Consider the following 16,781-nt stretch of genomic DNA (forward strand, 5'->3'; position numbering starts at 1 on the left):
GGACTGAGGGTGGTTTGGATATCAGCAATTACACGTTAGATTGGACTGCCTGACTCAGTGATACACAATAATTGTTATCTGAGCCTTACGGCAAAGATGATCAGGAAGGATTTAGAATGGGTTAGGTTTTTATTTTTTACAGGAGAAAGTTTCGATATCTGACTTAAAAGAGACTGGCTTACAGCAGGCCTCAAACTAACCAAGGGGTAATGCCAAGAGAGATGCCTTTTTTCTGAATTAAATATGTTGGATATTTATTCTGATTATGATTCTTTGTACTTTGTTGCATATTGAAATATGGAGGACAAAAATAACAAAAAAAGATGCCCTAAAAAGCACTGACTTCTCATGGCAATAAATTTAATATCCGTCTGTTCTCTCCTTTGCAGGTAGGCCTTCATTATCAAAATGTTTGGCTTCAGATGATAAAATTAAACAAGAAAAAACAACCTTTTCACTGTTGTCGCATTGAATGAAAACAAAGGTAAAAAGCCACTCCAGGTTGACGCAGACAGATAGATTAGCTTCAACTGAAGCTGAATATTCTGCGAACTTGAAATAAAAGGATTCGGCAATTACTGTTATTGCCGTGCCCTTTAGAACCCTTGGTTCAGTGTCTGTGATAACACATAAGGAAGTCAATTAAAATTCACTTCATAAGAAAGCACTTCTGGCAGGAGGGTCAATTTGTTTTCTTTTCAATTTAGAAAGCACTTAAAACAATTTTTCTTTTCTTATTCCCCTCATTTTTTTTTCTTTGTTTTTCTTTCTTGCAAAGTGAATGAAAGTGATGTTTGAAGCTTGTATTCTTTAGCTATATTATTTCAATTTTGGTCATAAAAAAAAAACCTGGTCCAGTAAACATTTTTAGCTACAACAAGCCCTACAATTGTGTAGATTTTGTCGACAAATTTCAATGCCTTTAGGTGTTTAATTTAAACTAAATAAAACAAAACTTTTAACTTGTTTCAATCATCTCTATGAAGCTTTGATTTTCAACTGTGACTTTTATTGTACATTTTTCTGTGTAAATAAATCAGAATCACGTTGATAAAAACAATCTCTGACCCCACCTTTAAATACATTGAAATTGAATCTCAGGGGGAAAAGAATACGGAACAGTTCAGTCCCCCAGGCTCTGATCGGAAATGGCCTTAAACTAGAGAAGGATACACAATATCAAAACCTGTCCACTATCAACATATCAGCAGTCCAATAATGTAGCACTTCTATAGCCATGGCTGTTCAATAGAACAGCTTTTCGTATTCCCCTTATTTTTTTTCTTTGTTTTTCTTTCTTGCAAAGTGAATGAAAGTGATGTTTGAAGCTTGCATTCTTTAGCTATATTATTTCAATTTTGGTCATAAAAAAAAAACCTGGTCCAGTAAACATTTTTAGCTACAACAAGCCCTACAATTGTGTAGATTTTGTGGACAAATTTCAATGCCTTTAGGTGTTTAATTTAAACTAAATAAAACAAAACTTTTAACTTGTTTCAATCATCTCTATGAAGCTTTGATTTTCAACTGTGACTTTTATTGTACATTTTTCTGTGTAAATAAATCAGAATCACGTTGATAAAAACAATCTCTGACCCCACCTTTAAATACATTGAAATTGAATCTCAGGGGGAAAAGAATACGGAACAGTTCAGTCCCCCAGGCTCTGATCGGAAATGGCCTTAAACTAGAGAAGGATACACAATATCAAAACCTGTCCACTATCAACATATCAGCAGTCCAATAATGTAGCACTTCTATAGCCATGGCTGTTCAATAGAACAGCTTTTCGTATTCCCCTTATTTTTTTTATTTTTTTTTCTTTCTTGCAAAGTGAATGAAAGTGATGTTTGAAGCTTGTATTCTTTAGCTATATTATTTCAATTTTGGTCATAAAAAAAAAACCTGGTCCAGTAAACATTTTTAGCTACAACAAGCCCTACAATTGTGTAGATTTTGTCGACAAATTTCAATGCCTTTAGGTGTTTAATTTAAACTGAATAAAACAAAACTTTTAACTTGTTTCAATCATCTCTATGAAGCTTTGATTTTCAACTGTGACTTTTATTGTACATTTTTCTGTGTAAATAAATCAGAATCACGTTGATAAAAACAATCTCTGACCCCACCTTTAAATACATTGAAATTGAATCTCAGGGGGAAAAGAATACGGAACAGTTCAGTCCCCCAGGCTCTGATCGGAAATGGCCTTAAACTAGAGAAGGATACACAATATCAAAACTTGTCCACTACCAACATATCAGCAGTCCAATAATGTAGCAACTCTATAGCCATGGCTGTTCAATAGAAGAAATGGTCGGACTCTCTGATGGCATTACGAGGAAGGAATGAATTGAGATGGCTCAGATTGGAAACTTAATTCTTAATCATCTATATCTGCTTACCTTCACTTCCGATTGTGGGTAGAAAAAGAAGTCTCTTGACATCTGATAACAGACCGGATATCACACATGGCCCAGAGGTTCAGTAATTTGAACCATGTTCGAACATGGATTAGAAAATGAATTTTGTATAAAACTTCTCGAGGTATAATGTTTATCAAATAACAAGAAACTCGCTTACAAAGCTCTCTTCAATGACAGCATACTGCTGAGTGGCAGTTATGTGCAAAATTATATAGAAAGGTACATCAAAAGTCACCCGTGAAAGTTTCAGCTGAATAGTTAATAAACTGTTTATGATACATATTTCATCAAGATCGAGAAGATCACATCCGTCCACATTGATTGATGTGAAAGAGGGTACCAACCGCATCCTCTAGCCACAGTATGCACAAACGGATCAGAAATTCGAACCAAAGGTCAACTGATCTTTGGCAATTCACCTTTTTTTTCAAATCACTTTTATTGACTCATAGGGTGCAGAAAAAGCTCAATGTACATTTAATATAAATGCAGAGTTTGACGAGTTGGATCATCACATATTCAGAGAATATTTTCCATTGTTCTGAGCACCCTTTGCTAATTTTATGAATGGCCCAAATTTAAAATTTCCTCCATATTTCATTCCATTGAATGTTGTTTTGTGTTAGTATTTTTCATGCAATTTTGCCCAAAACAAGGCCACAAGAAGAAACATTATTAAATGTGAAAAAAATGTACTTCAGAGGAGTTCAAGATCATACAATGTACATGTAGGAATTGACATTCTTCTTTAAAAAACACTCTAGATTGTGGGATGGAGTGAAACATGCACCAGGCAAGGAGTTCAAATGATGTACGTAGTACGTAAGTGGGTTACACAAACATCTCAGCAAATGAAGAGTGTATGGGTCAGAGGAAGCAGAAAGTCTAGTTTCACACTCAAACATTCTTACATGTATTAGAGAAACTACATGTGGTCAGACACATTAGTGGCACATTTACATTCGTACCATGCGCACGTATATTGTAGAAATGATAAAGGCTGGCAACACACTTGCAGTGTGAAAGCAATTGTAAAGTTGATGCCAAATTCCCAACACTAAACAATTAAATGTTGAAAATGGTAACCATGGATGCGAACGTGAATGCCAACATTGTATAAATGTTCTTGCTGTCATGCTCCTATGTACATTGTGTGCATGTGTATGTGTACAAATACAGCTTGATTGCAAAACAGGGTTATACTAAACAAAACACTAATTACCTAATCCAAACCATTAAACATTTGGACATTAAATTACTGAAAGTCATTTTTAATTATGTAGTTAATTACATGTACATGTATTTCTTATAATGTGATGTGCTTCCAGAAGCTAATTATCCTTACTGGCAGCTGAAAAGCTGAATTGTGAAGGACGGAGCTACAACCTGTTTGAGCCGCAGGCTTGGGGCCTCTATTGCAGCCAGTCACATCAACCTAATGACCACTGTGTGGAGCTCAGCTAAAGATTGAAAATGTCAGATTTGTCTGGAGGGAGGGCCTGCTGGAGGGAAATCCTCTCAGCATACTTGTATGTCAGTCACAGGAGACTGCAAAGAGATTCAACACACAACTCTACTCACACATGGCCCCAGTAGGGAATCCTAACAGGCCATGTTGGTGAGAGGTAAAGGCTTTTCTCAATTTCACTCAAACTGGTTTTAAACATTTCATTTCCTTTTAAACCATGTTAACTTGAGTGAAATTTTAACTAAACTGTACAGACCATCAAATAAATGTTCAAGGTTGGTGGGGTAACCTTGGCCTTAACTCAATACAGGTCTCTCTATAAATGCTTGGGTTGATGTAAAGATCTGCAAATAATTTTGAACTCGAATAACAAGTTGTACACATTGATCTTTGAGCAACCGACCTTGAATCATCTACATGTACATGTACATGTAGAGTACTTGGGAATTGTTTAAGGGAGCAACAAGGCCAAGACCTGGCCTATGTGAAGAAATTTGTTTTTCACAAGCTCGCTCTTGGAATAAGGACAAGTGTAGGGCATTTGTGTCTCACTATGTACTTGTTGTATCCAGCTCAGATCAGGCTAGGGATCTTTCATTTTATTCCCCCATTCGAGCCTCTGGGATTATTGTAGCGGAATTGCTTGAGTAACTTTTTTCTGATAACAATGGCACAAAGAAACCATCACTAACAAAGCCAAGAGAATAAAGTATCTTTTTGAAGCATCAGGATTTGTACATGTACAGTGTACATTGTAGCTCTTCCTAGAAAATATTGTCACGCAAGAACAGCAAAACCTCAAACCCTCGGCTGTGAGACACAGCCATAAGGGACCTTCCATTGTTTTTCCTTCCGGCCTGGAATCATATTTTCTACATGTAGCACAAAGAAAACATGACTAACAAATAAAAAAAGGATCTGTTTAAAGCAGTGTTTGTTGTTCTCTTCTAAGAAAATACAGTAGTCACACACCATGAACAGCAAAAACCTCAAGACCTCGGCTGTGAGACATGGTCGCCGATTGGGCTCATATGACCCACCAAATGGGCTCATAACCCACCAAATGGGCTTATGTTGCAATTGGGCTCATAAACCACTAATTGGGCTTATGTTGCAATTGGGCTCATAACCCTGCCATTGGGCTCATAATCCACCAATTGGGCTAATGTTGCAATTGGGCTCATAATCCACCAATTGGGCTTATGTTGCAATTGGGCTCATAACCCTGCCATTGGGCTCATAATCCACCAATTGGGCTTATGTTGCAATTGGGCTCATAACCCTGCCATTGGGCTCATAACCCACCAATTGGGCTTATGTTGCAATTGGGCTCATAACCCTGCCATTGGGCTCATAACCCACTAATTGGGCTTATGTTGCAATTGGGCTCATAACCCTGTCATTGGGCTCATAACCCACTAATTGGGCTTATGTTGCAATTGGGCTCATAACCCACTAATTGGGCTAATGTTGCAATTGGGCTCATAATCCACCAATTGGGCTTATGTTGCAATTGGGCTCATAACCCTGCCATTGGGCTCATAACCCACCAATTGGGCTTATGTTGCAATTGGGCTCATAACCCACCAATTGGGCTCATAACCCACCAATTGGGCTTATGTTGCAATTGGGCTCATAACCCACCAATTGGGCTCATAACCCACCAATTGGGCTTATTTTTTATTGGGCTCATGACCGGAAGCAAGGCTGAAATCTCAATCCACTTGGACTTTCCTCCATTGAATCAAAACACAATAAAATACAACAGTGAAAGCCTCTCAATGTCACTCAATCCTCTTCTTTGGAATAAATGGACAAAAACCTAGAATCAAGAATAACACACTAATCCCACTCCCATCACAAAGGCATAATTTCATCTTTGACGTGAGGGTGATACATAGCCTTGCATGGGGAGTAGACTGATGGGGAGTACAAGCTCTCACTGGTGCCGGTCATTTGATGTGGCATTTGATGCACACCACTGAAATCTAGCAGAAACAAATAATAATATGCGTTTGAACACGACAGTACAATACCTGATTAAGAACACACTGATTGCATGGTAGCTGACACTCTAGTATTTTGGACTTAAATAAATCACAAGGACTATTACGAACTGTATACAAACTCTGTACTGTGACAATATTTTGCGTAGAGTTGTACAAATTAATTTCACGAGAGACTCTTCAGAAAAATTTCAAGCCCTAAGAATTGTATTTAAGAAAGCTAGGATGGCATTTATTAGTCTCAGTAAGCAAGAGGCTGAAGGGTTTAATGGATTTATTCCCCTGGCCAGAGAGAGCGTGTTTATTACCACTCGCCTCATTGTCACGACAAGATTGATTTTTAACAGATTCACCAACGCCTGAAGGAAGGTATTGGAATCGTGCTTCAAGACCTGTCAATGCGATGACCTGTACGTGTACACAGTGACTATACCTTGCAAAATCAAACACAATTATTTTTTAGTCAAGTCTTAAGTTACTTCGGCAGAAACAGAGTGGATACACAAAAACTTTGGAGATATAATTCAATTTTTTATTTTCTATATATTTTAAGTTAAGTATTGACACAAAGAACCGTCCACATGGGTTCACTTAAAAGGAAACGCTCATCATGTAACTTAATAAAAGACTGGATAAACGTTTCCTCCTTGGAGATGCACACTTGCACTAATTTTGCATAATTTTCTGAATGAATTACAAAACTTTGACTGAATTCCTCTTTCAATCTGATTGAAAAATCAAATTCATGAAGCTTGAATGGAAGATCTTTATATTTGATTAAAGTTCCTGTTCTCCTAAGCATCTTCAACTGGGGAAAATACTGCAGGCCTCGACCTCTGCAGCGGCCACCAGCGGCCATTGCCGTGATGCCCCAGCGAATTGCCGTGAAGCCCTTTTAAAAATAACGTGCCTTACGGCCACTTGGCAGTCGTGCCCTTTTTCATTGATTCCATAACATTATTTATTCGAAAATGTTATTTAATGTTAACATTGTGACCCATTTAATTTATATGGAGGTAAAATTCGGAACGTACTATCCCGCACACTAGTTTTCACAATGCTGATTCTGTGCAAAAACGTGGCATGGTAACCATATCAAACTTAGTTGAGCTGTTTACTACTAAAAACGAAGCACCAGACTACTCCAATGTATAAACTCGCCACAAGTCCCTACACTAAATTACGCATTTTCGCACTGATTTGTCTACCAAGATCTGTATTTGTAGCGGATGGAGCGGGGGAGGCGCGCGGCCGGGGACTGGATATAGTTTATGTTTTTCACCTGGCTATTTCGCTGGTGTCCAAGGCTTGTACTGGATTAATGTTTGTGACCCACCACTACCAGTGATCTGCCTGCTTTGCGACTTTGTTTTTCATTGCCAAACACATGTTTGTGTACACACAACAAGCGTGGAGTTGTAAAACGTCAAAATCGGACTAAATGGAGGTAACGGCAGAGCCCTAATTTTGGAAATCATCATACTCCATCAAGTTCATTATTGATCAGCATGCCATCCCACAAAAGATGCAAAAATAAGCAGGAAGGCAGCAGGAAGGTGAAAGGGCTGGAGTGGTGGAAGCAGAGTGCCAACTTAAGAAGCATTTGTTAATTTAATATGTGCGTTTGTTTAAATTTTTATAGTATTTATTTAGCGCAGTCTAGCGTGGCAGGCAAAATACAACTTACAAGTTTAGCTAAATGCTAGGCCAATTATTTTGTGCTAAGGGGTTCGTTTTTAATTTTCATAATCATATTTATATAATAGAAAAAAGAAAAAAAATCCAAATCATCGGATTTAGCTGAGCCTCCGGGTTGTTGGTGGGTTTTGGGCGTGGGCTGGGTGGGGCTCGTTTGTCGCGCAGAGTTGGGGTAGTGGTGAGCCAGAGACTAATTGATATTTTTTTCTTCAGACTGGCATGCAGGGAACTAATTTTCTTAATATTTTTTTCTGTATGATTTTTTCAACAATTCTTTCTTCTGGAGCAATGATTTGTTTTCAGATGAGCAGAAGGGAGTTTAATTAAGTCGATGAATAAGGGGAGGGGGTAAGGGGTAAAATGGGGCAAGTTAATTACTGGGGTAATCATTTGCAATTCGAGTGCTGCCAAAAAACTGTAAATAATTCAGAAACAAATATTTTTTAACTTTTATTTAATTTCAGTTGCATAGCATGTAAACAGCGACAATGAAATAATATGGGTTGGAAAGTTGACCGCCATCTTGAAATCAGTGGAAAGTATACTAACATAATCATCAACAAATAAAGGTTTGAAAATGGCCTTGGAGCCCTTTCAGTTGGCCTTGGTGCCCCTTTCTTTTTTAGAGCTTTTGAGGCCAAGTGGCCTTGCCCCTCTGAAGCTAAAGGTTGAGGCCTGATACTGTTCACATTCTTGAAGGAATCTCAATGATCCCTGCCAAGACTCAACAGAAAATAGAGTAGAAAACACAATGTTGTATATGTACCATAAAGGCAATCCATTGGTAAAATTTAAAGTCTAATTATGGAACATTTGAAGGTGTATGCCAAAGACGCGGCCCTCATGGTTTGATTTTCAGATCCAGGACAATTCAAGGCACACACAAATATTATCTCTAGATTGTACGCTCAGCAGTAGGCCTAGCCTATTTCATGAGTTATAGGCCTATTCAAACTAAAAGAGAGCTTTCAAACCACTGTACGCTCAGCAGTAGGCTTAGCCTATTTCATGAGTTATAGGCCTATTCAAACACTTCAGCAGTAGGCTTAGCCTATTTCATGAGTTATAGGCCTATTCAAACACTTCAGCAGTAGGCTTAGCCTATTTTATGGGTTATAGGCCTATTCAAACACTTCAGCAGTAGGCCTAGCCTATTTCATGAGTTATAGGTCTATTCAAACACTTCAGCAGTAGGCCTAGCATATTTCATGAGTTATAGGTCTATTCAAACTAAAAGAGAGCTTTCAAACCATTGTATATGAGTATTTAGCATTGAGAGTTGTACAGGCAGGGTGTCCATACATACATTGTACTTGAGTATTTAGCATTGAGAGTTGTACAGGCAGGGTGTCCATACATTGTACGTATACATTGTACTTGAGTATTTAGCTTTGAGAGTTGTACAGGCAGGGTGTCCTGGCTAAACAACCTTTGGGAAAATGTTAAAAGTTTCTGGTTTCCTATTTTACTAATTGAAAGAAACTAGTATCAAGAAAATACCTTAAAATTGGCGGAAAATAGTGTACTGTACAGTACATGTACATTGCGTGCTATTTTGACCAATAAAGTACCGTCTAGAAGCTGACATTTACAGCTAATGCCTTGTGTAGAATCCCATTCAAAAGTTCACATACAATAAACAATACGACAACAAATAATGCAATTTTACTTCATTGACAATCTCCAGAGATAACAACAAGGTCAATAATAATCCTTACAATAGAAACGCACACTGGATGTTGACAATCTCAATGACCCATCACTCAGCATGGACAAGACCTTTAAAAATTAACCTAACAACAACCCTGTACTGTATGCACATTGTCTACACAGACATTCATCAGCAATTCTGACTTCAATATTGACATCAATTTCTTTTGAAGGCAAAGTTTGGACAACTTGACAGTTAATAACTCTCTGGTGAGGACGGATGGTCAAAACAAGTCAACGGTTGAATGGCTATATTATATAAACATAAATATCAATTTATATTTTGATATAAATTTAAACAATCCTCATTATAGTGCCCCTTACCAGAGGAGCATTGCTGTGCCCCTTCAAGAACAAAAATCAAGGCCTGTTGTCAGCCACATCCCCAGTGGACCGCTAGCTGCATCAAGTCAGTTTAGCATTGCAGTAACCATGGTAACGTCAAAACAAAAGCAAATCTTATGAAATACAGGTTCTCAACATGTTTTTACAGAAGTGATGTTTGAAGCTTTGTGAAGATTGTTAACGTGAGGGTACAACCATGTAATCAGTTTCTCTTATTGTGGATCCCTCCAGTACTACAACGTACATTAAAAGAAGCAGACCAAAGTTCAGCATTCCAGTTTACTCCTGAAGCTCGAAACATCGAGACAAAACAAGCTCTTTTCAGAGCCAACACTCCCTCAGAAGAGAACGAGTACCCACAAATTTACAATTATTTAAAGTTTAAACTTATGTTTTTACAGCTTACACACTACACAATGTAAAATCGTTCACACTATTTTGTTGTGGTTTTGTAGTGTAATACCAAGATACAAATTACTTTTTAAAACTAGACATGCTGCAGCTGAAGAAACTCATTGGAAGGTCAAATACTGCTTTGTGATCCACTCTGTTCCCACTAGATCCTCCTTATGAGAATGGGAAAGAAATTACAATTCGCCAACCTCAGATTAAAGGGACATGTTGCCTGTTTGCACTATTATGAGAATGGGAAAGAAATTACAATTCTCTAACCTCAGATTAAAGGGACATGTTGCCTGTTTGCACTATTATGAGAATGGGAAAGAAATTACAATTCTCTAACCTCAGATTAAAGGGTTATGTTGCCTGTTTCCACTAGATATTCCTTTAAAGAATGGAAAAGTAAATTACAATTATCTACCCTCAGATTAGAGAATTGTGGTTGAATTTCCTTTTACCCCGTGAAGTAACATATTCTGCCATTTTGTATAGTATTTATAAGTCCACAATTTTTGACTCCACAAAATGGTTGACAATGACTATGTATGTTGGTTCTGAAGTATTATGAATTGATTCACCAAAGTAATTTTGATTGTGTACAACAAGTTGCACGCAGAGCTACAATGTGTATGCCTGAAATTTGAATTACTGAATGAGAACGAGTAAGACCCCAGCATGGTGAACCTCTTTTTGACATATTTGAAAACCAGTTCGTGTATCTTGCTCAAGGGCACAAGTGCCATTCACCAGAACCCACACTCTTGACAACAACAGAAATTTTGTCAATCCAGTGTGTTAAGTGCACTAGACCATTTGGCCACAACTATAGTCAGAGTACAATGTGAAATGAACAATGCAAGTCTAACAATTTTTGAACTGTTATTATGTTTGTTTACACAAATGTCTCAGTCAGGCAGTCCATTGTGTAGAGTGTTGGTGTTGTGAAGTGTTTGAAATCGTGATCGATAGTCTGTACACTTAAATAGTGAAGCGGTTATTAGTAATGAACCATAGTTCTGCCCAGGATTTCTTTAGTGGCAGATTTTTGTTTCCATATATTTATCACAAATGTAGACTCTTACATAAAGAAGACTCAAAGTGTATTCTTTGGATACCATTTTGATTACAGTAATACCCAATTTTACATTTAGTCGAAAAACCTTTGAATGGTTGGTATTTTAATGTATGTATTTTGCAAGTTTAATTTACACTACTTTGAGACTATGTGGTGGTCTTAAATCGAGAAAACTCTTCCAGTGGTGGTTGGAAAATCTTGAATGGCCAGCGGTTTTTCCGGCACCGCCGACTGTGTGCAGAAGCCTACAAACATTTTACGTATGTTTTGCTTTTTTTGTATTACTACCATTGATGATAATGATAGAGGCCAACACTTTGGTTGATGACAGTGTAACTTTGTCAGCTTACACACCCCATGTACGTAGGATGTTTTGCTTGTTATTCTTTCTAAATGAATGGCCAGGAAAAACCCTGCCATCATTCTTTTATGAAGCCACAACTAATTTGTTCATGTATTTTCACATCAGTCTCAGCATCATTCTTTCAAAGGTTGATTTTAATTAAATTCTCAGAGAGTTTCAAAGTTCTGAATATCCCAGCAAAATTGTAGATTGGCTCAGAACTCTTTCTTGACAAAAAAATACATCAAACTTAACAAAAAATAAAAAGAGCCTTATAAATCCTCCTATTTCTAAAAAAAAAAAAAAAAAAAAAAAAAAAAAAAGGAAGCTTGTAGTTTTTTTTCCACTTTGTCAATCTGAATGTTAGTACAAAATGTAAACACTTTTATAGGCCAACAAATATTAACAAGATAATTAATTACATTTTCTTTAGTGGACTTTTACACTGGCCTACTTCAACCACATTTTAATTGAAATTAGAAGTTCAAAGTTCCATGTTGGTAAACAACTAATTGTAAAGAGCAACAAATAAGGCAAACAGACCAAAAAGATAACATGTTTTAAAACTTAATTTTAGAGTGTTCACTAACACAGGCCTTGACCTTCCAGGCCTGCAGGGCACCAATGCATTTTCTTCTTGGTAAAGGGCACCCAATGAGGTAATTATAAATTTGTACTGGATCATTTCGAGGGCACCAAGGCAATAATGACCAAAGGGCATGTAGGAGGCAATTGCCTTCGTTGCCTCTGTGAAGTCTCAGGCCTGACCTTTACTCTTGAAGGGGCCCAACAACTCCCTGTGGTAGGGGGCAATTATATGAGGAAAATGTTGTATTGGAACTACCTTGGCAAAGGGCATTGTCATAGAAAAATGGCAAAAGCACAGGGGACCAAGACAATTGCTGTGGGTGGAACCGTGGAATGGGTTACTTCAAAAGCCTGTTTTGGGTCATTGTTTGGTTTTGGCATAAATGCTGATTTCTAGGCAAATTTAGCAAGAAAAAGCAATGATAGTCACTGGCAGTAAAAGTTTAAGTTGACCACAATGTCTACTTTTCTATTACATGAGCTTATTTTAACTTCATACAAACTTGAAGTTGAAAACAAATGACCAGAATAGAAAGATCTTGATTGAAATTTGACTATTAAATGTTTTTCATGAACTGGAAGGGAATAAAATATAACATGTAGGCCTAGGGCCTATTTAGATTGGTTAAACACCTCATGCTTTTTAAACCAACCCTGCAGCGTTTTACAACATTTAAAATATTACTAAAGAGTAGATTCAAAATACAATACGAGTGGATGACAAAAAAACAATCTATTAAGCTTAGACCAATAAACAAAAAACCTACTTTTAAACACTAAAGTCAGATATGGAGATAGGAATGGAACATGTCCAAGGCTCCCATCAGAATGTTTTGTGTACCGTATAAAAAGCATATTTAGGCAGTGATTGACAATGACATGGAGAATGATAAGAATTTCAGAAAGATCTTTAATTAAGCTTGACGTTTATAATGTTTATCATCAACTTGGAAGGAATGGATAATATACAGAGTTCCAACGGTTCCAACGTATACATGTTTATGTACACAGGAAAGAATTGCCAATTAACATAGACAAAACCTTCACAACCTACGGCAAAAATCATTTGCATCATTCATGCCATTGCCAGAATGAAATGTTTGTAGAGAAGGGGTTGCTGATCAAATAACATACCCTAGACCTATGTACAATGTATACATGTACAGTGTCCTAGAGATTGCTTTGCTGAACTCATAATATTCAAGAGTAGGATTCATTTTAAAGTTTAAAGGCAGTGGCACTATTGGTAATTGTCAAAGACTAGCCTTCACAGTTGGTGTATCTCACCATATGCATAAAATAACAAACCTGTGAAAATTTGAGCTCAATCGGTCGTCGAACTTGCGAGATAATAATGAAAGAAAAAACACCCTTGTCACACGAAGTTGTGTGCGTTTTAGATGGTTGATTTCGAGACCTCAAGTTCTAAATCTGAGGTCTGAAAATCAAATTCGTAGAAAATTACTTCTATGGCACTTCAGAGGGAGCCGTTTTTCACAATGTTTTATACCATCAACCACTCCCCATTACTCGTCACCAAGAAAGGTTTTATGCTAATAATTATTTTGAGTACTTGCCAATAGTGTCCACTGTCTTTAAAGTGTAGAATAACAAGGTATAAATACTGTTTTAATAACTTGTAGGGCCTACATGTACCTAACGCTTTATTGAGTTGCTGTATCGGAAAATGTATACAACAATTAAAATCATGATTCATTTGAGTCCTCCAAATTCACGATAAAAAATAGTAAAAATAAAACAGGTAAAATATTCCCACTTGGGAAATTCCTAATTGCGTTTCTAATTCCACTTGCATCCTAATTGCCAAGTGACCGATCATTCCTCAGAGGCTCTTAATTATCACTGGACTGCAATCTCGAGGCCAGGGATTTTATTAATTGGTGTTGGGCCATTAAACTAACCAGACGTCCAGTGGTATTGTGTTCTTCAGTTGCATTAACATTAACTCTATTGTGTAGGCCTATCTTGTTCATAATGTTGAGTATCAATTTATCAGATTACACACACAACTTAGCTTAGGGAATATTCAACTCATTTAGATTCTGGTATAAATTTATAAAGAGGTTGCGCTAGCTTGTTTGTGGCCGACGGGTCTAATGCACTAAATTCAACTTGTGGTGGCTGAGTTTAATAAAAATCATTGTGGGTTTGAGTCTCGGTCCTTGCATGCCTGGCACTTGTGTCCTTGAGCAACACATTTTTATAATAATTAATTGTTCCTCACATTCTAAGTGTTGCAGAGTAATGAATTATAAGAATGTGCAAGCCCTGTGCACTACTGTTGTGGTCTAAGAGTAGTTTTGTGAACATTATTGTACAAATATTTTACCACTGCACACTTCACCAAACTAGTCAGAAACAATACGCACTGTTCTGCTCATGCTGTTAGTATTAGCCACCGTGGGTGCCTGTCAATTAACTTGACACTACAGTGATGTTTGATTGCAGTATCAAACGAATAATACACAGTCACACTTTACATACCCAGTCTTTATTACTGACACCAAATAACTTGAGACAGGCATGGCAGGGGTTGGCCCATTAGGTATTATTCATCGTTTTAAAATAGAGCAAGCAACCAGTTACATGGAGGTAGAAATGCAGTCACTACAAAATTAACTAAACACAGACTAATCACCAACCAACCAAATGCAATTTTAGATAGTTGGAAATAGTTCAGAAGAACACAACAATTAACGTTAGCAACTTGTTCATGTTCTACCATATTTGCCCACACCCCCTGATCAACATACACTGAACAATGAACATGACATTCAGCTCTACCACCCCTCGGTCGGAGAGGTAGAACTCCATGATGAGCAAGGTAGTTTTAATACTCTGGTCTAAATGTACACCACACTTCTGCAAAGTGGTTTGGACATAACACACCACCATAGCATGACTAAAGTCAAACAAAACTCACTCACCAATGTTAATTCGTAAACTCTCCAGGATACGAACTTTAGATACTTCTCCTTCGTCAACTTCGTCCTCCATCTTAAACCTTATCTTCCAAAAATGGTGCAGGATATCGAGGTATTCTCAACAGAAGAGTCCAATTTGAGCTCGCCTTTTGAACAGTAGTTGTCGGAAATGGAGGCGAGGGCAATACACACAATATACACACGACGACGATGTGGTAGCAGAATGCACACAGAACAGTGTGAAATAAATATACGGAACTGGTCCGACGGCTGTTGTATGCTATTGTGAAGCTTCCGCATGCATGCCGTTGGACCATCGTGGTTGGACAGAATAAAGTAAACACTAAATTGTTTAATGATTTTAAGAAAATAGATTGTAAAGAAAATATGCCTTTTGCAATTCTGTTTTATTGCGCAACACAAAATTCACTACAAGTTTTTTTAAAGTTTGTATTCAAACAAACGACTTAATGACAGACATCTTTTAAAAATTCAAAGTTGTGATGACACACACACCCCTCATGAAAGTTGTGAATTCCAAACAGGTATGTTAAGTGATTGGTGGAAACTTGGTCAAAACTTAGACGATGCGCAGATGTCTTCACTCGGAAACACTTTACCTGTTGACACTTTATTAAAATTAATCACAACAATTTATTGGGTCCGGAGAGGTAGGCAGGTGTCATTGTTTGTCCCTAGGAGGTACACACTGGCTGGAGGAGGTCTTGATTCAAAAGAGGGCGCTGTTGTCGTACCGGTCACCTCTATAACAACACTTTATAGAAAACAATGTTCGAATTTCGAAAATTCTCCAAAGGTATAGTCTCCCACCCAGCAGCAAACCAATCAATATTTCAGACCACTAAACCTCACATCTCTTTTTTATTTTTGGCAGGTCAGCCGTTTGGAATTAATTTTTTCAAAATAATTACCTCAGAATAAAACCACTCAGAAAATGTGTCTTTTTAGACCTATTCCCCAAACCGACTTGTCGACAGTTTTCATGATGGCACTCCATAAATAGGACCATATAAAACCCACAGTGTTATCAAATATCTCCAGAAGTTAAAACACATTACCTGGTTGTTATTATACAAATATAACATGGTTTGAGGGTGACTAGTCAATTCGCCTCGGGAACTAGTTTGTCAACTTCCAATACCTCGGGGAGCTAATAATCAACTAGTCACACGAAAGAAGCTCTTATACAACAATCTATTAGTTGCATGACCCCAATACGTTTAAGAATTAAAGTTGTGGGTTTACTTGGTTCGCGTATTATGATTGGAATTTGGCCCCATGAATTTTGGTCGTTTTAGAGTAGTGCACTCTGAGGTAAAGACTGGTCCAGCTTTGATTAAACACTTTTTGTTGTCATACAATAATTTCTATTATTCCATCAATGACACTTGTCCACTTCATTTAATAATCATTTGTTGATTTATTAACACAAATAGCTCAGTTTCTAGGGACGTAGAAACACACGCCAACTTTACACTGAGGAGCAAAACGGCCAACAGAGAAAGAGGTAATGTCACTCAAAATAATATTAAAAGACTTCTAGCCGGAAGTCTTTTATTCCTATCAGAAAGCACACAAATAATTATCCGTCCAACAAGGGTGTTTTTACTTTCATCATTGTCTCGCAACTTCGATGATCAATTTTGAGCTTGGCAGCCAGAGGCTGAATTGCGTTTAAAATTACAGAGCATGGGTGTATATATATAATATATACTATTTTTTAAATCACAGAAAACCATTTAGAAATAAAAAATATT

The 16,781-nt window shown here is 37.3% G+C and overlaps 1 protein-coding gene across 1 annotated transcript in view; it reads right to left on the bottom strand.

Annotated features, from left to right (window-relative positions):
* The window catches only part of LOC117298475 (ras GTPase-activating protein 3-like), a 62,477-nt gene extending 47,271 nt beyond the window's left edge, over positions 1-15,206 (bottom strand). Inside the window, exon 1 of the mRNA XM_033781752.1 lies at positions 15,007-15,206. Within this exon, the coding sequence (XP_033637643.1) occupies positions 15,007-15,076 (70 nt within the window). The 5' untranslated portion in view covers positions 15,077-15,206. The remainder of the gene's footprint in view (positions 1-15,006) is intronic.
* Positions 15,207-16,781: the final 1,575 nt, after the last annotated feature.

The sequence above is a fragment of the Asterias rubens genome, chromosome 13, assembly GCF_902459465.1.
Source record: "Asterias rubens chromosome 13, eAstRub1.3, whole genome shotgun sequence".
Classification (NCBI taxonomy): domain Eukaryota; kingdom Metazoa; phylum Echinodermata; class Asteroidea; order Forcipulatida; family Asteriidae; genus Asterias; species Asterias rubens.